At 42.3% G+C, this 24156-nt stretch overlaps 3 protein-coding genes across 3 annotated transcripts in view; 1 reads left to right on the top strand and 2 right to left on the bottom strand.

The window, feature by feature from the left end:
- LOC128890248 (odorant receptor coreceptor) overlaps window positions 1-24156 on the bottom strand; it is a 75696-nt gene that overhangs the window by 36600 nt on the left and 14940 nt on the right. The window lies entirely within an intron of this gene.
- LOC128890245 (glucose dehydrogenase [FAD, quinone]-like) lies at window positions 221-18211 on the top strand. The gene is made up of 8 exons (XM_054148567.1): window positions 221-380; window positions 6216-6385; window positions 9952-10195; window positions 10334-10592; window positions 12477-12737; window positions 14123-14353; window positions 16544-16871; window positions 16987-18211. Exons 2-8 carry the CDS (start codon window positions 6216-6218, stop codon window positions 17297-17299), a joined length of 1806 nt encoding a protein of 601 aa, XP_054004542.1. The 5' UTR covers window positions 221-380; the 3' UTR covers window positions 17300-18211.
- On the bottom strand, window positions 19459-21963 carry LOC128890255 (zinc metalloproteinase nas-4-like). Its single transcript, XM_054148579.1, has 4 exons — window positions 21519-21963; window positions 20962-21267; window positions 20472-20605; window positions 19459-19935 (listed from the first exon to the last, which is right to left on the bottom strand). Exons 1-4 carry the CDS (start codon window positions 21865-21867, stop codon window positions 19828-19830), a joined length of 897 nt encoding a protein of 298 aa, XP_054004554.1. The 5' UTR covers window positions 21868-21963; the 3' UTR covers window positions 19459-19827.

Consider the following 24156-nt stretch of genomic DNA (forward strand, 5'->3'; position numbering starts at 1 on the left):
ATTTAATATTCGAAACTAAGAATATGATGGTAAGTATTTGGTGCCACTGCTCGCGAGCAATTAAAAAATGGTAAATAATTAAAGCACGAAGAAACGCTGAGCGCGATTGGTACCAAGGAACACCGAGATGGGCGCCAAGCCGCTCGAGTCATTTCCATAAGCAGGTACCTGGGCAGAAGGGAAGGCAAGAAAGTGGTGGAGGTTGTCGAATATTACAACCGCGATGGGGAATGGTACCAGTTTAGTCTGCTGTTGATCGCGGTGCCGTGAACCACGGTCCTGTTCCTCTCGAGCGTGCAGTGAACATAAACACGCCGAGGATCCTCGGTGTCGCAAGTGCGATATTCACTCGATAGGATAAGGACAACGACCCTCTAAAGGTAAGCCAGTCTCGCAGGTTACGCGTACAGCTCGGGGCGTCGCAGATGTTTAGACGTGGGAGTCAAAGCAGGGATTTATTTTGCATCACGATATCCATTTAAATTCCTGATAGTCTATTCAAAATTAAAAGCTTGAAGATTCTTTTGTGAAACCCTTTAGTGGAATATTATGGTGTCGGTGTTTCGAACGAGATAAATTTCGAGTCTCTGTTATGAATTTCATACCGTGACGTTTGGGTCCCAAGGATTGTTTACTTTTGTCATTTAAGTTTTCTTATTCTTGCTGTTTTTACAATACCAAATCCTTTATATTCTACGATATTCAAGTTTAGGTAGTAGTGAGACGTAGATTCCTATGTTGAGTCAGCTTTACATCATCGCACTGCATACTGTATAATAGATTGCATGTTTTAGTTAAATTCGAGCCAGCTCGTATTATTCTGATATTATTAACATTAGGTAAAGTCAGTTTACTCGAATTAATTAGGAGGGTTAAACAAAAATGAATTTGGTTATATACTTGTCTTTTTATATGGATAAAAGTCAGCATAAGTAATTGGCGAACAATATAGACTTGTGAAATTTAGTATGGATAAAAATGATGTGATGTTCTGAAACGGTGTTCTGAACTTATTGTTAAAATTTCATGGAGAAAGAAATTTTGGTTGATGGAGCGTATGGATTCTTTGCGACCTGGAAGATGGACTCCTCTTCAAAACGAGACGCCAAAAGACGCGTTAATTATGACTAGCGAGTTCCGTCCTTTCACGTCTTTCGTTGAACAATACCCCCCTGCACGGGAATTCAACAAAGTCGCATGAATTGTGTAACGACATGTAACAGGACAAGAACACCTGACACGATGAGATACTACCATAAACTGGAGTGCATCTTCTGCCATTGTCAGTTAATTACGCGCGCATTATAACGAAGAAAAAATAACTCGAAACGAAATTATTTACAGCGCGCTAAGAACGTGGAGCATTACATTTGCTAAAATAATTAAGTAAGAAAAGTATGTTCTCCCGTTTAGGAAACGGTGGATTAGCAATTCAAACGCTGAAATCCTACAACGATTTCAATCTAAAATCCCGAGATTCACTTTCAGCGCTATGAATATGTAAGTCGAGTAGTGCAATAATGCCGAGGCTGTGGCTTGCACACTCGAAAATGCAGGATTCAGCAATCTTCACCTATCGTTACAATTCTTTCATCTCAATTTTATAACGTCGTCTAATTCCTTGAGAATTTCAATTACTAATTATCTGTTAGAACCAACAAATGTTTATTTCGTTCGAAGTATTCTCAATAGAGCCTGGTAAATGGGTCTAAAAAAATGGCACACGGTCCGTAAAGAAATCGACATTACATTACAAATTGATCTCATTATTTGTTCGCGTTACATCACCGTGAAGAATGAACGAGAGAAACGACAGCGCTTTCCCATAGACCCACATAATATGTAGATACTTTTGCTGGCAATTTCTCATCATAGCAACCGCGTTTATGTCATACAGAATTAATCGCGCTAGTCTAGATACACCCATACAATATTAACATAAAATTCTGATTATTCCGGTCCCTCGGAATCGCATCAGAGAAGTTTGCAAATGGTTTTGATCGTCAGGACTCCCCAGAAAATTAGGGTTACACAAACAAGAGAGCGTCAGAGCTGTCATCGTCTCCACGGAACGTAAACCAAGTGGGAAAGTTCTCAATTCACCGCTTGACAGCATAACAACGCCGACACTGGCATTACAATTAACGTGGCGCGCGGTTTTGACAGCTTTACAGCATCGAACGAGCGCTGGCAATTAACACAATGCCCGCGTTATCTCAGTATCTTCCTGCGAAAATTACAGGACTATCATTAAGAGGACAGTCTGGCGCTCGAGCTGGAAATTGCCATCTTTATCAATTTTTCTTATAATACAGCGCTTTCGGTGCAATTTAATTCCGATTCAAAGGTGGCGATGGTCAGCCAGGTTTCGAAAATTTTTATTTTATTTAATTTCGTATGCAACCCCTACTTGAATGCGACGAACCGAGGCTCTAAACTTTTTATAAAAGCAAAAAGAACAATATCACTGTTTCTTTGTCTCCTAACTGGTCCAGACAGCTCGCTCGAGTGAACGTTAATTGACAGCCAAGTCGGCGGAATTAATTGATCGAAGGGGAAAAAAAATTCGTGAAGATCTCTCCCGATAAAGGCAAAGAGTTGCGCCAGTTTTTGTTCGCGTATCGCGTTACGCTGTTTGATTCACTATCATTGGTTGTGCCGCGGCATACCTTGGCATTAAGACTCGCGGAATCATTCCACCTTTCCCTTGAAATATTCCCACCAGGTCATCGTACTACTTGTCTTACATTCTCTCCCCGAGCTTGCAAAATTAACGGCCAATTTACACTAGCGAATCCAAGGGATACCAAGTGGCTTGTTTTTTTTTTATAGAAATCCATAAGAAAATAAAATAACAACAAAAAATACAGTATGCGGTTGCTCGCAATGCGTAACACGAGTTATATAAATATTGATTGACGTTCGTGTGCCTGTACGGATGAAGTGTAAAACGTTGCAAGGCTCGATAAGTAGATGGTGATTTTAATTGCGCGATAGTTGTAGCCACTTGCGAGCAATAATTACCTCTAACGAGCAACACGACCGACCGGAGCCAGTGACAACTTTCGAATAATTTGTTAGGTACAGAGATTTTAATTGCGCGTACCTATTTCTCTAAGTGTCGCACAGACTTGAAAAATGATCGAATTTCAGGTCGTCTGTTCTATAAGCGTCGCACTTCTTTTCTCAGCTTCGACATTTTCTGTGTTACTCGTTATTTAATTCTTCGCCTCGTCACGTCCGTCGTAAATTTCGCCAAACTCGCGGAAATTGCGTGTATGGAGTTTCACTATGGAAGCTAGTTTATAAACCTGCGAAGTAGTATTTCATCCTGGACAGAGCATCGAAATGCAAGTTGCAGCAATCGGGACGAGATATCACCACGGCTTGCGAATAGCAAGTTTAACGAAGCCGAATGAATGTAGAGAGCCGCGTGCATCATCATGCGACGAGGACTCTCGCCGATAAATCAGTAACTTTTCCTGAATAACATCCATTCGTGATTTTCTTGTCTGTTGCTCATCCCCGAATGTTCCTTTATAAAATCGTTAAATTGTCAAATTTTCAGAGGACCTAAGAGTTGTCGAGATTTGAAAATGATTTCCAAACATGTTTATGTGGAAACAAACACGGGTTCCTGTTATTATTTCCTGAATAATGTCACCACGTTCGCCCTGGAGGCAAACGTTTGACGTCTTGTGGCAAATCCACGTATCCTCTGGTAGAATGAAATATGGCGACACAGGGAACGGAACGCGTGACGCGTTTGAAAATTGCACGCGATAGAACTCGATTGTAAATCTATATAGCAGGTAATTTCTCAATCCGCACGCGTGCAAGGAGACCTCAACTGGAAAGAAAAGGAAGTCACGTTTGCGGCGTCTGCAAAGAAAGTCTGTTGTCGAAAGAAGCCTCTTCATTGTTAGTCAATTTTCGTTAAATGAATTTCTTTCGGAGGCATCGAATAGGACCGCCAAAAATTTTAAGATTCAATCGAAACTTGGAGTTATCCGACGCTGATGCGAAACGATTCTTATCACAAGATAGTCAAAGCTTGTCGAATGTGATCAACGAAACATTTCGCTGTAACGATTCGCTGTCCATTCATCGACGGATTGGAAAAAGCGAAGAAGGAATACAATAGAAGAATGCAACAATGGCAGAAATGTCTTTCGCCGTGACAACCGTACATTCTAGACCCAAGCGTCGCATTCTGATAGGTCGATTCTCGGTCGAGGACATGAAAATTTATTCCCCTGCGGATTTCGACACGCTCGTTGTCCCGGCGAGACACGTGTCGCCAGCTGCATTTAACTTGTCGCTTGTAAAAGTCTCGGCGGAAAAAAGAGGAAAAATGCTGCAAAAAAAAAAAAAAGGAAACAAGAATCAGCAAAAGTGCGTGACTTTCGTAATTGATGTCGAGAAGTATGGTTCTCGGTCAGTGAACGTAACGGTGTCGAAGGTGTGCGCGTGAGATCTTGTTCGTTTACACCGTATGAATATCCTTTTACGCACGGGTCTTTTTACCATGTCTAACGAACGGTGACAGTGTCATGTTTTTGTCTAGTTGAGGTACAAAAAAAAAAAAAAAAAAGAACGAGCGTACATACGTGTAACGGTAATCGATTCAAAACGATGCTATAAGTCGATGGTCATTATCCTATTCGCAACGTTACGTCGTAATCTTACTTTCAGGATGACGTGATATCATCCGTGATATTTGAATGCTGAGTTATAAGTAGACTGCGCGTGTCCGTGCACTTCAGATACGCAAAATGTATGCACATTATTCGCGCCAGGTAAATATGCATGCATAGATATGAATGAAGAATTAACGAACATGAAGCTGGAGTACGGGTACGTAAAATAATAGCATGTAGTGATATCTGGTGTCATCAAGTTTTCTCCACGAAATAGAAACGAAAATTAAAATCTTCCAAAATCTTCTAAAAAGTTCCAAGACTCTGAAAATGCAATTACGACCTAGGTCTATTATTCAATTTATGGTTATTCGAAAGTCATCGATGAAATGAAGCAGTTTCTCAATGTTTTTATCTACTGCTTCATGAATTATTCGCGATTGAAAGTGATGCCAGGAGAGCCTCCCTGTAAATTACGTCACGCCAGGGACTGAAAAGACCAAGAAGAGAGTTTGAAATGGCTAGGACTAGGAACCACTGATGCGTAGCGCCAAGCCCGCGACAATGAGGCTCTAGGAAGAGGAAACCGCGGCGTGTAAAAAAAAAAAGTATAGCACCATTGGAGGATTGCGACGGTTACAGGGGTACCAGAGGCCCCCTGATCGCGATAGAAAGCTCGACTCGATTCACTGCGTCTCGTGAACTCGTCGAAGAGTCCTCGCCTGTTCCCGTGATCTGAAAATCAACCGGAGAACAAGCGGAGGATCGTCGCTATCCTCGTCGCTGATTGGTTGCGTCGATCGCGATTACGCGACTACGTGACGCGGCTATCTCGCCGTTTTTCCTTCGACTCGAATTGTGAATCCTCCGTTCAACGTAATTAAGATAAAAGTACCGGTAATTGGACACCTTTAAGGCATTTCTCCCACGGAAAAACTGCCGCGTTTCCTTTGCTTACCGTTTGGATTCCCATGCCACTGGACCAACTATGGCGTATAGGAAACGTAACAGTCTTCGATACTAGGTTCACATTTTTATCCATTCCAAATTTCGCGTGGTCCTACAGAAACTGTTTATACTTTTCGCCAACTATTTAAGACACGTTAAGAATTATCGAGCTCAAGAAGTAACTCTAATAACAACATTAGCAGCTTCTTAATTTTTGTCCTCTCGTGACTGTCTCAAATGATGCTTCGCAACGAATAATATTGCATCGCAATTACCATGTTTATACATATGGATGAATGGGAAGCCGACCAGTCTTCGTTAAACTAGGTACTCCTGAATTTCGCAGCGATACGACGAATGAATCCAATTTCCGTTGAAATTGAACAATCTCATCTCCCGTGTTACGGTGTGCTGGCACGTGTCCTAAGTGTTGCACAGAGTTGTTTATAACTGCTCGCGAGTGAAAACGTTTCCTGCAGCAACACGATTCCACTTTCAGCGAGGATATCTCGCGAATAATAAAACAAATTCTTTGTACAGCTTCCGATTGGGTCGTTATTTTAGTGAAATATAAATCAACGAAGAGTATTCGTTTATTAACGTCTAAAACGTTGACGAACATTTCAGATGAGCTGCAACTGTCCACTGTCGCCGTCGACTGGACCGACTCTGGCATCGACATGCGGGGGTCAGTCCTTCATGCTCTTCATGGGCCTCCTCGAGGTGTTCCTGCGGAGTCAATGCGACCTCGAGGATCCTTGCAACAGGCCCCTGCCGCCCAACACTGTCAATTCCAGGTATTTCAAATATCCGAAGGTCGACCGCGCAGCAGGCTATATACAGTTCACGGTCGGCCGAAATGACAAACTCCTTCCAATAAAAGCGATTTGACAATCGAGAAACTCGTTTCGTTCATCCAGCCCGAATACAGAGTTAATTGAACGCCTTTCGAAGCACACACGTGCGTGTGAAACCGAGGTTTCTCAGAAATCGGGAGCAGTATCAGGGTCGCTTACCTTGCCGAGGTCTACGACAAGGTTTCGTAGATTTAAAATTGGAAAAGTTGTCTTGGTTGTCTTGGCTTGATTCGTTTTGGGGTAGAGATACTGAAAGAAAACACCGAAAATCACCACTGATACTGTGTCGCCATTTTAACAATCAACTTATGGCTAAAGGGAGACTCGGTGAAATTTCCAAGATGCCTTCGTCCTTTCTCTTTTCCACATAATCCACGTAACGCGGCTCCTCTTTCCCGTGTAATCCACATAATATAGATTCCTATAGTAATTCGCATATTCTTCCTTCATTTCGCTGGAGGGAGAGGGGCGGCTCGACAAACTATTAGAGCGTATTAAAAAGTCCGGAAGAATCTCCGACGGCTACCAGTAAACTTCCTCGAGGAGCACCGCGTTCCAGAGCGTTTCACGACCCGTTGAACTATGGTGGATCTAAAAGACAGTCTTAATTGTCGCGGACACGGTTCACGTAATGCCGTAGAAACTCAGTGTTGTCTCACTCGGAAGTGAGCATCCATGCACGGCTATCCGTGAAATTGTTGCGTACGTGTATCTACGCGTAATAGCCCGGGGCCATTGTTCCGATGATTCTCTCACGTTGCATCACATCTGGCCCGATGCATCTGCGCTTGCACTTATGCCGGATGCAGGTTGAAGCAACCAGCCGAACCTCGGCAAAAGCTGCCTGAAAAACGAAAAATGAAAATTGGGAAAATTGAACAAGAGAGAAGATTTCAGAGAGAACGTCGACAACCTCCATCGAAAACGTGTGTAATCGTTAGAAGGAGGGTGCCGCGAGGATTGTCGTCATAGTTGTTTCTGTACCAGTGCGAAAAATGTGAATTATGAAGTATCGGCAATCGAATGGAAAGTGTATCGACGCTAATTAGGTCTGCGAGTCGAATTAAATGGCGCGTGAAAATGGTGCGAGACTACGAAAACTCGTTACGATCTCTGCATGTTTCACATTTATCGATAACGTGTTTTCGACCGTGATTTTGGTCCTCTAAAATAAACGACAAATTGGCTGACATCGACGAGTGCGACGATTACGCCATCGAACAAAGAACGATTTCGTAATTTCGATTCGAATGCTTTTCTGCTTTTGTGTTTTACATTCTCGATTCCCCTGTTTCTGCGGCCATTATTATTACCTCGCATAGCGTAACACGGTAACGTGTACGCGTTCGTATTGTTTCATTGAACTGCTTTTTTTTTGCGTCACACTTAGTCTAGCATTCAGGATGCGATCACTGATGGCGGCGAGGAACAGATTTCTTGGGCGATACGCCAATCGCTTCGTATGCATCGACGTTAAATCGTTTTCTTTGCATGATTAACACCTTCTAAACATGTTCTGGTTCTATAAAAAATTCTACAGTGGAACCGTTCGTGAAAACTTCAAATAAAAGGTAAAAATACAAGCAAAGGGACTACTAATTCGCGACGTACTAAAATCTCGATACTTGCGTACCTACCTCGTTTATTGGGTTCTACCTCGTTCATTAAATTGACAAGCGATGGTTACTCAGCAAGGAGCGTAGCAGGAGGTAGAAGCAACAGTTTGTAAGTAGCGCTTCTCCTCGTGCGCCCAGGTACCTCTATAATTACATGAATTTGTTACTCAGATAATTACAGGAATTTTCGGTCTCGTATTACCGCAATTATCGAGCTTCTACTGCAATTTAAAATTGAAACTTGTTAAAAATCAGTTACCCGCAAACTGCCCATATAATTAGGAACGATGAAAATCGCACTGTGCTTCTAATAATACCTTCGAGGCGATTAAAACGGCCAGAACGAGGTAGGAGCTTGGACTCTTCCCATTTCGAATCAATTCTCTCCGCCAACTAATTGCAACTCGTTTCGCGAAACTTTGTTGATATGTTATTGAAATAAACTTGTAAAGTGCTGCGTGCGAGAAGAGAAGGTGAATTCGCGGGTAATTAACACGCGTAATTCGAATCTCGTTCCGCCAGGACAAACTGGTTTCGTTTCGCTTTGGATAGCTGGCCCTTCGAACTGTCTCGTTTCTAATCAAAGCTTGAATCAGTCAAGGCTGACTTGCGATAGATAAAACGCTGAAATTAATACGGGGCCAGAGTTATTATGAATAATACACCGACGAAGGAATAACAAATTGCCCAATGGTGCTCCGATGAAGTCATTACTTATTCAGACGGTAATGGCAACAGCTGAAACAGTTCTGCGACGCTTCAATGAGAGTAGCGACTCGATGACTACTCAGTGCCAGTAACAACCAATCATTTACGACTACGAAAGCTAAGTTGGCCAAATGGTAATAGTTCAAGTTGAAGCAGAGGAGTTAAATTGATGAAGAACGTGGCCCTCGGAAAGCAGAAAATAAATAATGCCGGTGCAATGACTGTGAATTCTACTGAAAATTCGAGGCACGCATTGATGCATGAATTAAACAATTAAAATTTGTTATACTATATATCACGACTGAATTTTAAGCATCAAGCAAGTAGCAATAATAAACATTCGCTGTTCAGATTCATATTTCAGCACGCAGGAGTAAGCCGTCGTCCCTCGGCGAGCCAAGTATACATTTCACAGCGCAGTGCATGCGCCTGGTGGCATTCAAAATACCATTACCGCTTCATGCGAGCGTCCCCAACTGCTTAGAAATCCACCTTTCGCTTGACTCTGCCCCTAGCCGAGGCTCTCGTTCCTTTAACCCAGTTTCTAATTCGCAACACGCGGTAATATCGCGTCACAGACGTCGTAACGCGATTTTTCACGTCAAGGGACTACCTAATACATCGATAAAGTCCTCGAGGGGAAAGTGAAACGTCAACGCGATCTTGGTCAATGGTAACGGCTCACCTTTCGTCGGGTGCAGAGCCAAGAATGTGGAACTGTGATTAGGGCCAGTGGAAAACTTGACTTTGAAAGGTTTGCGTAACCGTACCTGGAAAACACGTGTTCTTTATTTGTCCAACTCGTAACACCTGTGGTTCTGGGACAAGGTGTAACTCGGTTGCGTAGGTGGCAAGTTTCAAACGCGCCTCATCGACGATTTCCTTTTATTACATAAATTTTAAAGTAAACAGTCTCGTAATAAATCAAATTGTATTATGGTAGACTTGCAACTAAGTGAAAGCGATACGTACCCCTTGACACCTGACACTAATGACCTCAGCATCGACACCCAGTGTACAGGCGAACGAGTGGCATGTCACTCGAGCCTCCGCGAGTACTATCAATCACTCGATCGACGTAATATGGATGATGTCAGGCTCGTGGAACCGATAGAAACAACACGAGAGCCTGGAGGGTCGAACTTCGAGCCTGTAATAACCATAATGGACGTTTGCGTTTAGGTACGACTTCGTGGTGATAGGAGGGGGGAGTGCCGGAGCAACCGTGGCGGCTAGACTGTCGGAGGAACCAAGATTCTCGGTGTTGCTGCTGGAAGCTGGGTTGGACGAGCCAACTGGGACACAGATACCGTCGTTTTTCTTCAATTTCATTGGAACTAATATCGATTGGCAATACAATACCGAGAGCGAGGAAGGGGCGTGCCTGAACAAGGAGGACAGGAGATGTTATTGGCCCAGGGGGAAGGTAACGTGAAATGTTAATTTAGGAAAAATGACAGGCAAGACATAGGCAGAAATTTCCAACAGGAACTTTAGGAACTGAATTTTTAATAAAACGCAGGGTAATCAGTTAATTTCAGGTACGTTTAATGAAATTGTTCAGGTGCTGGGAGGAACCAGCGTCATGAATGGGATGACATATATGCGAGGCTCGAGAAAGGATTACGATGACTGGGCCAGGCTCGGAAACGTGGGCTGGTCTTATCAAGATGTCCTTCCATTTTTCATCAGGAGCGAGGATAATCTTCAACCGAACACTATGGATTACGGTTATCATGGTGTCGGTGGACCTCTCACGGTCACGCAGTTTCCATACCATCCACCTCTGAGTTACGCCATCCTCGAAGCTGGAAAGGAACTCGGTGAGTGCACCTTATTCCTCTTTTATTCGACACGCCCGAATGAAACGAAAATCCTTTAATTACGTTTGGGAATAGAGGATAGCCTCTAAGTAGGATCTACGGGCTCGAAGAGGGTTCCTTTCCTGCGATATACTTATTTCCTCGAAGCAGTATAGTACGCGATAAGCTAGCCTATGAGACTAGACGACAGTTTAATCGCCTAGCATGATCCCCTCTGCATCCACAGACCACTCTGGCATCTCAATAAACTTGTCGAGCTGCAACTTCTATCTGTTTAAAGTGAAGTCAACATTCTTCTCATGAAAATTACGACAAAGTTGTATTACCTAAAGGGAGTCGAGCAAAATCCGTCTAGCGTATGTAGGCGATTTTCATTCCTCACTCATAACTATGCATTAACACTAAACCTACCTCGACTGGTCGAATGACCGTTTTCAAACTTTTATATACAACGTTTTATAACAGCTCTTATATACGACATATGTTATATACAATTGGTTCGTGTATTATTCAATTTATTTCCATGTCAAATATTTTTGCAATCAATTCTAAAATGTAATTCACATTAGTGAATAGTTTAGTGTTAAACACATCAGGTATATGAACAGGTGTGATACAAGCATCAAGATTAAATCGTGGACGTTGCAAATTTAAACTGCATAGTGCGGTCATATCCTTGCATAGCTTTACATACAGTCGTATTATTCAACTAAGATATGTCCCCCTTTAAACAAAACACTAAGAGACCCCGAATAACCTCCTCCTTTTCTCGAAGTCGACTAAAACGAACGAGATGGTAATAGATCCGTAGTCTACTTAAAACGAGTCGTCCCGAAACCTGTTATTACGCGATAACGAGTAACTCGTTTCCTCTTTATTCCGTAGTATCGTTCCCATGAGTCTAATGACCTGTTTGGGGAGTCCATCGAAAAAGTTATTACGTCAGCCTGGCTACTACCGTAATTGCGCCATATGCCACCGTTTATACCGGTAACGTTTCATCGTTGTCGAATTATCCAGCGGCAGATGGAACTCGATAATCGATGATCGCGTGTAACCTTGTCACGATTTATAACCGACGCATGCTGCAAAGGGAAATTAATTACGTTTCTCGCACAAAAGTTCGACCGGGAGTATACAAGGCTGATAACGTACATAAATCATGATGAATGAACCTTCTCTGGCCTGAATTCTTTTTTTTACTGGGTAATAAAGAACATTTGTTACATGGCTCGAGGTATTCAGAGTTGAAAATGGTCCCGGGTGCGTGGTGTTTTTATGTAACGGACACTTTCCTTTTTATTAACTTGTCAAAGCAGTAATGTTTTCAGAAACTCGAGGTCGAAAGCTGCAGTACCGTGCAAGTGGGGTAATCCTGATACAGTCGAGAATTCATTTCAGGGGATTTATGTAATACGCGACTTTTCGGTGTGTTTTACTGTCAACGTATACATTATAAACCCAACTTGTACACGGATAACAAACGTTAAATTTATCGTATCATTCCGTCGTGCAATTATTTTTGCCACGTTAAAATCGTACCCGAAGTGTCGAGACAGAGGAGCACTTAATCCGGTTGAACACGATTAGCATACCTGTCCCGTTACCTGAACAAAACTCTGAAGTGGGACGAACCATAAACAACATATTCAACGAGATCAATTGTAATGCAAATTGTCCGTAAGACTCTTTCCTTGTGCCTGGAAATATATCGTGTCTTTCCAAGAATTTCAGTTTGGAAATTAAACTAACACAATTCTGTGACTGTTTACATCCACAATCTCGAGGCAAAAGAAGTCGAGGATCTTTTCATAAATAAACCAGTTGTCCAAAATTGTTAGTAACCTCTAAGATGAATGTTCCATTGTCTGAAACTGTTCGCAGGATACGGCACCGTGGATCTGAATGGTCGAACTCACACTGGATTCGCAATAGCGCAGACGACCTCGAGAAACGGTTCCCGACTGTCTACAGCCAGGGCATTCCTGCGTCCTGCCAGGAATCGCCCGAATCTCCATATAATGCTGAACTCCACGGCCACCAGGATCCTTTTCGACAACAACAAAAGAGCTGTCGGCGTGGAGTTCGTCCACGACGATAAGACTCATCGCGTTTCCGTGGCCAAAGAAGTCGTCGTAAGCGGAGGTAATTACTCTCGATCGATTAACCTTACTTATTCACCGACCAGGAAACTTTACTTCGTACTTTTCTTGTCTATAAGTCACTTAGTGAACGTAGAACAGGAACGGATTGACATTACAAAGAAACGTGATTTACAAATTAAATAAACAAACGTCAATTCCTGACTTTATAAATCTACTCGAAGTGTATTCCGTATCTAGAAGTGTTAAGTTATGTTGTAAATTATTTTTTCTGTACCGAGAGTCGATACAAATGGTAGCTTGTAAGACCAGTACCATTGCTACTTCTTTTTATACCAATTAATTCACATTAATTCACGTTTTCGATCAAAACTGCCTCCTTAACGGCTCGGGCAGCTGTCAGACGAGCATTTGCTGGAATTAGAAAAGGTAATGCACAAAAGGAATGCGTTTCACTGACCAGATCCACTGCTCAAATAACAAACTCATTACCAGCGTATCGCGCAGCTTCCACGGTTTGCACTTCTCTGATTGCATTCCAATTTCGAATCTCGATAATCATACATGGAAACACAATTTTCCACGCGGCCCTTAAGCGGGTAAACTGTAACCGCGGAATTGCATCGAGCGGAAGGTAAACACTTCGCGAAAAAGAATTCTTCTCCGCCTGGATTATGTTACCACGTGTCAGAGCGCAATCTGCGATATTAAAAGAGAGATTAAAGTTTAGATTGTTCGTATAACATAGTTTCACTATTTTCAAAAGTTCAAAGCCTAACCCTTAGTTTAATCGTCGAGATCATTGACAACCTTGAAGAATCGTCTCTGAAATATCTTTGTTTCGGTACAATTTCGTTAATTGAATCCTATCGACGATCAGACATCGATTCTCACGCGAATGATAGAAATTGCGCGTCCTTCGATGGCACAAAGAACGCAAAGATTGCAACGGAAGGGGACACGGTCGTTTGATGTGACGTTGATGACTCTTATAGAGGGCCAGCGTGTAATTATACTATAAAGAACAGCACCAGCTGCAAGGCCGTTCGCGTTTGGACTTTTGTTCCACCCATAAATCCCCATGATTTCATTTCGATCATTTCATTCGATCCACGCGTTCCCTTTGTTCGAGTTATGGTCGGTGGTCGCATCCTGTCGAAAATATTGCTCGCTTCCGATCGAATTCAATGTCAACTTTTATACCATTCTTTTCACCTGAGGCTATTCAATCTTTTCAATGGGCAATCCAATTAACTCCAATTTTGAGGGGGTCAATATTTGATAGAAACTTGTACTTTTGATAAACCTTTTTTCCAGTGGAAATTGAGCGCACTGCATGATCAGTGAATTACTTTTAAACCAGAATTCTTCACGTTTCTTTAGGCTTCAGGGCAGTTACACAATTCACTTACTTTTCTGATATTTAAGGCGCTGTGAACTCGCCACAAATACTCCTGAACAGCGGCATAGGACCACGCGGAGATTTGAGTGCCGTTGGGGTTCCTGTCGTTCACGATCTGCCAGGTGTTGGCAGAAACCTGCACAATCACGTCGCTTATACATTGGTCTTCACCATCAACGACACCGACACAGCACCCCTCAATTGGGCCACTGCGATGGAGTACCTGCTCTTCAGGGATGGCCTGATGTCTGGCACAGGTATGCCCTTGATTAAGTTCGTTTATCAATTAGAGGTTCGACACCGTGCTTGACAAGATTAAAATAAGACACGTAAAGTTGATTCACTAGTTAGAAAATCAAAAGGACAGAAACTGTATATCGTCATCAACGTCAAGTGAAGCTAGCGCAAGTAGAAACGGTCAGTAATGGACAGACACGTTTTACAAGCTGTAGAAATAGGCAAAATTGTATTCGCGAACCAGTGTATAGCGACTGACCGACGAGACGTATATACGATTGAACGGTCAGATTATTATTTTTGTGCAATACTTTCAAATTAAACGTATGAAAGTAAATTTAAATTAACCCTGCGCGACACAGTTCCTTCCTGACATCTTCGATTAAGAGTCGAGCTCAGGGATCTGTATAACATATTATGTATATAAATAATTACAGTTTATTATTTTATTAGATGTCGTCAATTCCAGAGCTATAGTTCGTCTTCAGCGTCGCCTTCATTGCCCTTGCCAGATTCGATGTAAACGCGTTACAGACGTCAGGAATGTTACAAATGTTTAACAGATTTAGAGCTGGGAACATTCCCTAGCGAGTCGCGGGCGAAAGCGACCTAACCACGAGGCGTCGTTCGAAAAGGCGCGACGGGTAACGATGCGGAAAGGGCAAACTCGTCCAATCGTGCAAGTTGCATCCGAAACCACCGCTTCGAGGAACCCCTATGCAGTTATCCAGTGAAAGCGCGTTGCACAATGATCCTGGTTCGTGTTTGCCGATCGACGGTGTCGCAATCGTGATCGGATCGGCCTGTTTACCGTCATTCGAACCGATGTCGACATAGAAATCGGTCACCAGGGGGTTCCGTAGCAGTAACACCCACCCTGTGGTATCATGCTTCAGGAAAATTATTTAAACAACCACTCTGTGGACTTTTGAATAGAAACGAACTCGGTATCTCGGTATTTGGTTGGCCGGAGAGTTCGTTCGTTCAAGACATTCTTAGAAGCAGTATCGAAGCTAGAGGACACGTAACGTAAAAGGAACAACAATGTTAGACAACAAGATACGACTCGCTAAAGGTGGACGACAGCTACAGAAATTCCATCTATCGACCTAGAGAAGCCTATTACAGAGGGCGTTTAAAAGTCCACGTAGCAATTAAATATTTATTTAAATACGAAGAATGCCTAGACCTGGAGTATACCGTTGGAGAACGAGTTGAAAGTGTTTAGATTTTAATAAGGAAAAAAGAAAACGTAAAGACCCCATGTTCTACCAGCTGCCAACGCCAGCCTGCCTCGACGGATCAATTATCCTGAGCGGCATTTCTCGAGAGACCAACGTCAACCGTGCACCTCGTTGCAGAATTGGACCAATTAGCGTTTGATTCGTAACTCCATTAACCAACAGTTCCTGTATTTGTTTACGAGCGTAACAACCATCGCGCACGTTGACGATCGTTTTCGATGGCTGAAGTCGCGCGCGATCCGGCGCTGGAAGTCTTTTTACAGGATTCTAATCAAGCAGCTGCAATTTCCGTGAACGATGGAACTCCAGGTTACGGTGGATGGTATAATCAAGTATTTCACTTGATCGATAGATTGGAGAGAGACGAACAAAGTCGTGGAGTTCTTGCGACTTCAGAGAATTTGAAGAAATGTTTCCATATTTGCGAATATATAAATAATTATTAAGAATAAATCATGCTATTTCTTCTGTACATTTTCAGGAGTAACGACCAAGTTTGAAATACCATTTGACAATTACGTGATTGTTTTCCTTTAACATAAGTAGAACTAAACTTTTAACCTTAAGGAGTTCGCCTGTCAAGGTTTCTCTTGCTTCGACAAGAGTTTACTCGTTCGAATTGGGAATGACTCTCCGTATCGGTGTTTAATTGTTCGGAACGTATTACCCCTTTCGCAAAGCTCGATCGTTCGTGATCTGTTCTTCTTAAGGCGTTCGATACCAACATGGAGAACTGGTTCAGGACAGAAAATCGCTCGAGGGGGCCTGTTTTTGTAGTTTTCTCAATTTTCCGCGTTGAAGGTACCCAACGAGATTCAATTGGCTCAACCGCTTAACTCTCTATTTCAGATAGAAATAAAATTAACAGAAATATCACGACATACTCTCATTTCGCTTTTATTCATCGCCTTACGGCTACGAATTCAAACGAAGTACCTTTCACCGATTCTGTGGATTATTTAACAGGCATCTCCGAGGTGACGGCGATGATAAACACGAAATACGCGAACCCAAAGGAGGATCATCCGGATATTCAATTAATTTTTGGCGGTTATCTGGCGGACTGCGCGGAGACTGGCATGGTGGGCGAGTCGAAGGGAGCTAATCGCACGATTTACGTAATACCGACCTATCTGCACCCAAAAAGTCGCGGTTACCTTCGTCTGAGGAACAACGATCCTCTTTCCAAGCCTCTGATCTATCCGAAATATCTGAGCCACCCTGACGACGTGGCTGGCCTCGTCGAAGGTATCAAATTCAGCATCAAGTTGGCAGAAACTGGAGCACTCAGCAGGTACGACAATATTCGCTTCTCACTATTCAAGAATTATTTTATTACTTTATCTAAAATGCAAATTTGCTTTCCTCAATACGATCCACGGTTCTCGAACGCACGTTTCACCTTCCAGGTATGGCTTCCAATTGGACCGCACGCCTGTAAAGAACTGCGAACACCTGAAATTCGGCTGCGACGCTTATTGGGAATGCGCAGTGAAACACGAGACGTCGCCAGAAAATCACCAGGCAGGTTCCTGCAAGATGGGCCCACCTGATGATCCCATGGCAGTGGTAGACAACCAATTGAGAGTCAGAGGGGTCAGAGGTGTCCGCGTGGCCGACACCAGTGTCATGCCAATGGTGGTCTCGGGCAACACGAACGCTCCTGCCATCATGATCGGCGAGAGGGCCGCTGACTTCATCAAGAGGACCTGGATAGGCTGAGGAAATGCTATCGTTCGCTGAAAGAAATTTCTAATCGTCCTGTTTAGTTTTCACGGCAACGATTCTCGTCTCCTAACGTGCAGTGAATATTCGAACTGTAGCGAGTGTTGGTCCACGCGAACATCTTCCGAATGGTAGATGTCTGAATGATCTATTTTGATTACGTAAAAATATCTTGACACGTGTCGTAAAGGAAACTTGACGATTTCGAGGCAGATTTATGAAGTAAGGAAATGATTAAGTAAACGTGCAGACATTCACGAATAAACTTTTAAACTTTAAGTCTTTTACTGCATTAAGTTATCGTAATAAAATACAAGTATGATATTATTATCATAGAGTATATAGAGTACCGTGTAGATATAATGTAGGAAGGATAGGAATAAAATAAGATGGTAACCGTGTAATACTTTGATACCTGTTACATGTTCAATTAATTCTAACCATCAAGAATTTCAAGCACAGGTACGTATGAGAAACAATGCGCATTTTTCCAACTATCGCCTTGCTATAATTTCCAGGAGCCTGAATACACAATCCAGCATTCGTCGTAATACTTATTTCTACAACCTCCGAATGTCTCTTTTACCAAGACCTTGGTTGTTCAAGTTTAACTCCGATGTTACCCTGATTATATCTATCAACGGAAACAACCGGTCGGTCCTTGGAACATTGAAAAATACGATCCATAAACTATCTTAAGTGTCTCGATATCCTCGCGCGTTTTATTACTTTCGGACGACGTAAACTTTCCACCTCGCCTCTTAATCTCTTGCTTTTCCTTCGACTCGATGTATTACCGATTACCGATTCCTTTTATTCGGCGCTTCGGTCGATATTCGTCATTCTTTACAATTCGAAGCGCGGTTGTTGAATCAGAGACGGGCAGAAATAATATTGGAGTAATTTACGATGTAATTTCGCTCTGGAATCGAAACGATACCGAGCGAAAATTAAAATAAAATGAATCGACCACCGAGAAGCTACCCTCACCACGTCGTTTGATTCCTCCACCTTTCGATCTTTTGTTATTCCGATGAAATACGCGAACAGACCTCTGCTTCTTTAATGAAGAGATAAGAGATAATCGTGGAGGTGGCTTTCAACGCCCGACTCGGTTTAATCTGATTGCACGGTTTCTTTTGCAGTCGTCTTGGTGACCTTCTTTCATTGGCGAAATATTTCAGTGTAAGGCTAAACTCGAACCAGGTCAGATAGATAAATTCAACAAGGAAGAATGCGTGAAACGTGTGGGCGTAAATGTAACGAACTCAAGGAAAGTACTTATTGTTACTTAAATACGCCAACCATACGATATGAACATATATACATAGCGAACAATTTAAAAATTATTCAGAAACATTCGAGCGCGGAGAAAAAGTTTATCATGAAGATTAATCAGTGAAATATTGATCAATAGTTTCATATTTTTATTTGATAATGGAGCTGTTATATTTGGAAATGAAATAAGTTCACTTTAAAAATAGAAAATGATTTGACGGTAATTTTATTAAGATATAGATACCCTCTCTTCATATTTATAACCATAAGTTGATGAATTACACGTTTGAACACGTATCGTTATCGTTTTATTTGAAAAGCGTATCGAGAAATCATGTAACAGCTTATCGCACGCACTCGAAACGGCCCTGACTATTTTTAATAGTCAATTTTGCAAGCTGGATGTCACTCAAATGAAAGTTCTTCGAACGAAGAGCATTATGGAGCTACGATCTCCGATTATGACTCGTGTGTGACGGTATGCAAATAGTACCTTTTCATAACCTTTTCATCAATGATGTACTTGACATATTTCTAGGCACCAGTGTCGACGACCCGCGCGACTTCGAGGTGGCGTTATTAGTTAACCAGAATTATGTTGTATCGACTTAGGACCCATGCTGGGTTATGGGACACGAAGCAGTTTTCGAGCGAGCAGTGAACCTTGCCTATTCTTTATTAGTCTCTCAAAGACTGTAATGGAATAGTGACTCAATAATTCATTGCTTTAATTATAATATTATCGTAGGTAGGAAGAAAGAAAAATTATAAAAGGAAAGAGGTTTTATTTAGTAACATAAATAATCGAATAAGTCTCGGGTGCAAGAAAAATACAAATTTCAAGTGATGCATTTATTTTCTATATATGGTTAGTTTACTTCAAATACATAGTCACACATACTGGATGTAAGTAGTATACATACAGTCAGTCCCCTAAATATTCGTACCTTCTAAGTCTATTAAAAAAATCTATCTAAATTAAATAATAGACTTGATATTTTCAAATAAATATTTCATGTACATATTTATAATGAAACATTTATTTGAAAATATCAACCCTATCATTTAATTTAAAGAGATTTCTTTAATAGACATGGAAGGTATGCCATGGTCATTTCCAAATCAGTTTCATTTTCATTGATCGTCGTCGAACTTAAGCTAAGTGTACTTAATCGTATAAGACTAGATTCTCCCCTTTGTTTAATGCCAGCAACATCCAGGTTTCGTTTGAATGGTCGCGTGTTCGATCATGAATAACTTCGCCTCCGTTTGTTGCACTTATACATCTTCCGGATTTTCTGAATATCTCTCTTGCTGAATCCTTCCCTCTGACCCAGTTGGTTCTTGCTTGCTCCCTGGAACATTACCCCAATAAAGCTTAGAAGTTCTCTGGACGCGCAAACGTGGACGCAATTCGTGCTGTTTCCTGTTACCGTCAACCCTAGGATGTGGTTTCTAGGGATCTCGACTGGCCCACGCTCGCTCCTAAACTATTTCTACCTAATTTCAATTTATTCGATCGCTAATTTTCAATTGATTCAATTTTAACTATTTGCAAATCTCTGTTAAACAAGATCGCTCTTCCCTTTTTGATTTCGTCTAATTTTCCATCCACGTTATTTTTACAATTAAAGACACCTACGTCAAGAAACACGAAAACAGCAGGAATCGTGACAAGATTTACGTGTGCTTTCCACCGAATTCATTAAAATCGCCGACGACTGAGATCCGAGATAATAGAGAACGTCAACTTTTTTGAAATACCGACGTGTAACTCGATACGGGAACAAATCATGCCGCTATGAGAAATCCTTGATATTTGTAAGACATCTTTCTCGACTTACGAATTTGAGAACCTTGATAATTTCATCTGGATACATTCCGTACTCACTTTTGGCACGATGGTGGGCTGGCCGTTTCTGGAAAACGCGTTCGCCGAATAATGCATCACGCTTCCGTAGTCGTATCCAACGCCGAACGCGTCTGTGGTCCGTTTCGAGGCTTTCTCAAAATTCCCGGAATGACCTAAATAGATAGCAGCGTGTAGAGTGACCCATACACTTTTCGTTTGAACTTTGTAAATTTTTGTATGCGCGTTGCACGCAACCGCGACACGCATGGAGCAATAAATTTCAACGAGTGTTCTCGGACGTCAAAATGTATATTCATGCGGTGAATTTACATGTTTGAACGCGTAAACTGGGTCAAATTTATTTAATTCGCGTATGGACGCGACGCGTTTACGTTGTTGGGCCGAGAAAGCGGAGCAAAAATGAATAAAACGTTGAAAAATTGGGACTTTGGACAGAGGGAGATTTTAAGCTTTGGCTGACGAGGTAACCTTACCAAAATCAATGAAAATTTCGTGTGACTTTACTCACCGCTCAAAATGTTGTTCCACTGAATGGAAACGAACTCGTCCCTCTCGTATCGGCTCTGCTCGTGCAGGAATCCGATGACGTGCATCAACTCGTGTATCACCGTGCCTTTTTTCACCAAGCACCCCGGGACTTGAAGATTCACGTCCTGTCGTCCACCGATGCGCCCCACGCTGCTCCAGCAACCGCTATTCCCCGCTGTAATCCTGACGTAATCGCTCTCCTCGCCTTTGTACGGCTTGAACTTGATGCAGGTGTACTTGTGGTAATCGTTCATGGCGTCTGCGATCACTTTCCTCTGCTCGGCATCTGAAATTCGACGGAACCACGGAGAAACTCGTTCCGCTAACGTCATTTGGACCTAATTGTTAATTATTTGTTTGCAGGGTGCGATTTCTGTACAAGTCCCAGTGGCAAGGACCTTAACCAGTCAGGTGTGTTTGACAATTATATTGGACGAGAAGAAATGTCAGTATTTTGTGTCATGGCGATTGTATTCTTCTACACGCGTATATGTATGAAGAACAGTAACCAAGTTTGCAATGAGGTTAATAGCTTACTGAAGTAGGGGCTGAGGATGTAAGGCACGACACCACCAGGCCACCTCGCGGATTCCGCTTTCAGGCCGTTTTTCGCCAGCTGAGGAGGAAACAGGATGTCACCCTCCGCGTAGCTGCCCAGTTCTTCAGGGTTGCGATCCATGCCCTCGTGCCAGTTCGCCACGACTTCTCCGGTCGCATTGTCAGGAAAACGGTACAGGACCTCGCCAAAGTGTTGCAGATGAGCGATCACTCCCTCTGGACTGTCCACCGAGTTGTCCAGGACGTCGCGACGATGGAACGGCCAGCCAGACGTCGTTGACGCCGAAACGAAGACAAGCAAGGCATAGACGAGCGTGGAACGACTCATGGTGAGCTTCTTTGAAGTAGACGACGGAAATCTACGTTGCTGTTCGAGTCGATTCCACTGACGAAAATCGGCTGGGTCTTCCAGACTTTATACGCACCCGGGGAACCCCACCCGAGGATCTGCCCGATGCTTCCGTGCGGAAACGATCGGGGACAGTCACTGATAACCGTGGACTTTGGGTAACAGGAAGTCGAGATTTAACAGCTTGATTCCTCGAAGGTTCTCACGCGACCATCGCTGCCGTCTCGAGGTTTGGCGGGATCGTTGAGAAGGTGGGTGGTAATGAATTATTTTCCGACTACTTTTGGTGTTCATTATCCCCTTTCAACTTTTTCCTGTTTAGGTTCTGTTCATCTCACTTTTAGAAATTAATTTTATTAAAGGGTTGGTAATATATCAAAAACTTTAAGTCCATTCACTTGTAATTTGAATAGTGATCATCAGCAATATAAGGTCGAGTTGGTGGCACTCGATCATTTTGTAAGTCACTTTCGAGTCATATTATTTCAGGACGTTCAACAGTCACGTATCTAAAATGATTCGTGTCGAAAAAGAGCTCAATATCGATGGTTAAAATGTTTATGAGATTAAACTGTGATTGTACAAACGATATTTCATCGATTCAAAATGAATCGTTTCATTCGCGTTTATTTTACGTGCGATATTGACTCTACCAACGTTCGCATTTTCTCCGAAAATAGCGATAAAATGCGCCAGCGATACAAATTTGGAAATATTAACAAATTTTCAGAGAGTTAAATTTGCTATGAATTAAACACTGCTGTGATCTAACAAATCAGAGAACTTCTTAGCTAGAGAATCTATTAAATTAAAAATAACTCCTTGTTGCTCTTTCATTTTCTATTGAACAAACAACGCCACGCGGAAACACTTCTCCTTGATTGAAAAGGTGAAATATATTTATGGAAACGGAAGAGTGGTACCCAAATCGAAACCCTCGGTGGTTGACGTCGCCAGTCGAGGTATCAAAGTATTATTTACACGCCATTGGACCTTTCAGATTAGCATCCTCCTTCGCACTTTTATTCACATGCAAATCGCAGTGGACAAATCTCTATCATCGATACGAGGTGCTTCCCGAGGACCTTGCCAGATCCTTCACACCGCGGTGACTATGGCCGTCGAAGGTCGTTATTAAAGTCTTCCTTCGTATTCCACGCGGGCCCGTTATGGATTATGATATCTGTTCATTGGGAAATCTCGTGGTTTCTCGGTAAAAATCTCCTGGCGCGTAACGACCGCCATTTGTATCTGTCGCGTTTCCACGCTTCTGTCGAATTTATAATAACCGTTAATAAATAACCCACACGTCCCTGAGCGTTTGTCTTTTTTCGTGTTGCATAACATAATTAATATAAAGGAGTAGGTACAATGAGGCCTCGAGTTACGCAAAATTTGTAAGAAGAGGAGCCATCGGATTCCTAACACCTGGAATTAAATTCTGTAGTCTTTAAATAATTTGGAAACGACAGGGGTGAACTATCACTAATCATTGATAAGCCGAACTATGTATACCAAGGTGAGGAACCATTCGAAACCGGTTAAATGTGTATCTAGTATGTTCTAAACGTTACAGTTGAATTGCTAGGAGATAAATTTTACGCGACACCCTCCTGTTCTATTATGCGGACCCGATAATTGTAGCCCTAAGTTCCCGAATCGCTTCTATGCGACGATTTGCATTTACTAGAAACCGTGTGAATGTAATTTGCATTTAGGTCGACACTTCCGAAGTATAAAAGTGAAGCGAGCTGGAGTACATCTCTTCTAATCTTGCGGAGTTGCTACCGACAATGTCTTTCTTGAATTATCGAATTAAAGAAAAGTATCTTAGGTAAAGTGCCTTATTTAAGTAACGAATAGTATCTGTGTTGATAAATGTAACGATACATAGTTTCAATGATGGTTCATGCGCCGCCAGAGCATATCTAATTGTGTACATTACGAGGCAGGTGGGTTCAGTTCATCAGCAGCTGATTTCTGGCAGTGATGGCGTTTGAAAGACGCGCTAAAAACTCAAGCAAATAACCAGACGATCTAGCAGCGTCAGATGGCGTCAGAAGACTTGTGGCGTCCATAGCAACACATTTCGAATAGTGGCGCGCAATGTTACGTACGCTACTCACCAGCTTTCATTATAAATAAACGATTAATCTCGACGCCAGCGGTATACCTTAAATATCACTCAATTTCACGAGTGCCTCGACATGGAAAATCGCAATATTTAACATAAAAATGATTTTTCCTCGACTACTTTCATTTCTTAAA

The sequence above is a fragment of the Hylaeus anthracinus genome, unplaced genomic scaffold (genome assembly GCF_026225885.1).
Source record: "Hylaeus anthracinus isolate JK02 unplaced genomic scaffold, UHH_iyHylAnth1.0_haploid 12000, whole genome shotgun sequence".
Classification (NCBI taxonomy): domain Eukaryota; kingdom Metazoa; phylum Arthropoda; class Insecta; order Hymenoptera; family Colletidae; genus Hylaeus; species Hylaeus anthracinus.